The following is a 2,203-nucleotide window of genomic DNA, read 5'->3' on the forward strand; positions in this document are numbered from 1 at the left end:
GATCGTCAGTTAAAGGAACCCTTCGCCGTCAGTGCCGTTGTCACTTAAATTCCCAGTACTTAATCGAAATATTTAACGTTTACTCTTTAAGCAGCAAGCATTACATGTCGTGGGGCTCCGGAGCTCGCCGGGGTCTAAAGGTAACCACTTTGCCCACCCCTTTCACAGCAAGATTTACAGGACGGTGGAGCAGCAGTTTCCTGTCTCTTGTGGAAGACGGAGAAGCAGACTTCAGCAGGGGGTTTATCCTTTTGCTCTCCCTATTCGCCCGCCGACTGCAGCACCTCTCCTCTCTGAGCTCGGGTTTCGTGGGGCCTCCGGGCTGACTGCCCCGAGATAGGGGCTCGGTGGGGAGCGCAAGCGGCATGGCCACCCCGTGCCTCAAGCTGGCGGGGTAGCGGGGAGAACTTCGCTCTCAGCCCTTTTCTCCAAGCCAGCCCCTTCGGCCCCGGCTGTGATTTTTCACATCGCCTCTCCGCCACTAATGACATTAAACGACGATAAAAGATCTTACCTGCGACCTGGCTCTCAAATAATCTGATAGTGCACGATAAAAACACAGACACCAGCAGGGGTATTGTCATGAGATCGATCGGGTTTCCGCAAGCATGCCCTGGATCCCCCCCTTCCACTCCCCCTGGAGCCTGGGGGCCTCTCTCCCCCCGAGCCCCTGCTCTTTAGGAGTGCACCAGGACGGAATGGAGGGAGCTCTTGCCTTCGGGGTTGTTGCTCGCGGTCTGTTCCAGCAGCGACGCAGCAGCCGGGGAAGCGGCGGGGCAGATCTGCGAGGCGGCGACCGTAAGAGCAGGGATGGCCGAGGCAGCAGGCAACGCCGGCGCCGGCTTGATGGGCACCGGGACGGCGGGCATGGTCTGTGCCGGCGGGTGGCAGAGCGCCTTCACAGGCATGCCGAAGGGTGCGTAGTCGGGGGACACGGGCACACCGGCCACGGAGTCCATCACCCCCACGTGCGGCCACACGGAGCTCACCACGCTGCTGAGCTGGCTGGGCACCGGGTAGCCCAGGTGGTGCATCACCGAAGCCAGCGGAAGCCCGCCGGCCTGAAGCACACCCTTGTAATCTCTGCCGATGATGTTTTCGATGGCGAAGGGATGCTTGAAGCCCGAGGGCTGGCTGCTCCCATAGGGCGAGAACTGCGGCAGCCTTCCCACCGCGGCGGCGGCCGCGGCCGCAGCCACAGCCGCGTCGGAGCCCGCCAGCCCCGGCACCTTGCCCGGGGGAGGCGGCGGTGGCGGGTGCGGATGGAAGTAGTGCACCATGTGTGGGGTAGGCGCCGGAGGCTTGCCGGGACCGCCGCCGCCCGCCCCGCCGCCGCCGCCGCCGGGCAGGTGATGTTCGGGGCGCAGAACCTTGAAGCGCTTGCGGCGGCGGAGGAAGCTGCCGTTTTCAAACATGTCCCCGCAGTCCGGGTGCAATGCCCAGAAGCTGCCTTTGCCCGGCTGGTCGGGTCGCCGCGGGATCTTGATGAAGCAGTCATTGAAAGAGAGGTTGTGGCGGAGGGAGTTCTGCCAACGCTGGGTGTGTTCCCGGTAGTAAGGGAACCGCTCCATAATGAACTTGTAGATGTCGCTCAGGGGCAGCATCTTCTCGGCCGAGTGCTGGATGGCCATGGCCGTCAGGGAGATGTAGGAGTAGGGGGGCTTCTGGTCGCTGTACGAACTCTTCCCCGGCCTGGGCATCGCCTCCCCACCACAGCACTCCCGCGGCCGCACGATCCCGCCGCTCTGGGCTGGTCACCACTCAATGCCGCACACGGCGGGCTTGGGATCCGGGGACTTCACTGCCCTGCCCCGCCGCCGCCTCTACATCCTGGGCGCCACCTGCCCGTGCCACACACGACAGCGACCTCCCGGCGGCCGGCCAGCGAGCTCCGTACACGGCTTCCTTCAGCAGCCTCTCCCCGCGGGACGCGCTTGTCTAGCTGCCCCTCAGCTTGCGGGAGAGACAGCTGCCGCCCAGGCCGCGGGGGCTCGGGGGCTACGTGCTAGAAGGAGGTCCTGACCCCCGCTGGCGCTCCGCTTTTCTCCTGGAGGCTGCTGAATTTCCTGGGCTTCCCCCCTGCCGCCTGGCACACTCAGCTAGAGTTGATGCTCCTCAGGCACCAAGGGCTCGAGAGCATGAAATTACCTCGGACGTCTGCAGAGACGGGAAAGAAGGAAATAAAAACATCCCTCCCACCGCT

The 2,203-nt window shown here is 64.0% G+C and overlaps 1 protein-coding gene across 1 annotated transcript; it reads right to left on the bottom strand.

Moving 5' to 3' along the window:
• Nucleotides 1-576: 576 nt before the first annotated feature.
• FOXB2 (forkhead box B2) lies at nt 577-1,841 on the bottom strand. Its single transcript, XM_068176747.1, is given in 3 exon segments — nt 577-1,154; nt 1,246-1,322; nt 1,325-1,841. Coding segments are annotated over 3 exon segments (930 nt in total). The 5' UTR covers nt 1,701-1,841; the 3' UTR covers nt 577-677.
• Between the last annotated feature and the right edge of the window lie 362 nt (nt 1,842-2,203).

This window comes from Anomalospiza imberbis, chromosome Z (assembly GCF_031753505.1).
Source record: "Anomalospiza imberbis isolate Cuckoo-Finch-1a 21T00152 chromosome Z, ASM3175350v1, whole genome shotgun sequence".
Classification (NCBI taxonomy): Eukaryota; Metazoa; Chordata; class Aves; order Passeriformes; family Viduidae; genus Anomalospiza; species Anomalospiza imberbis.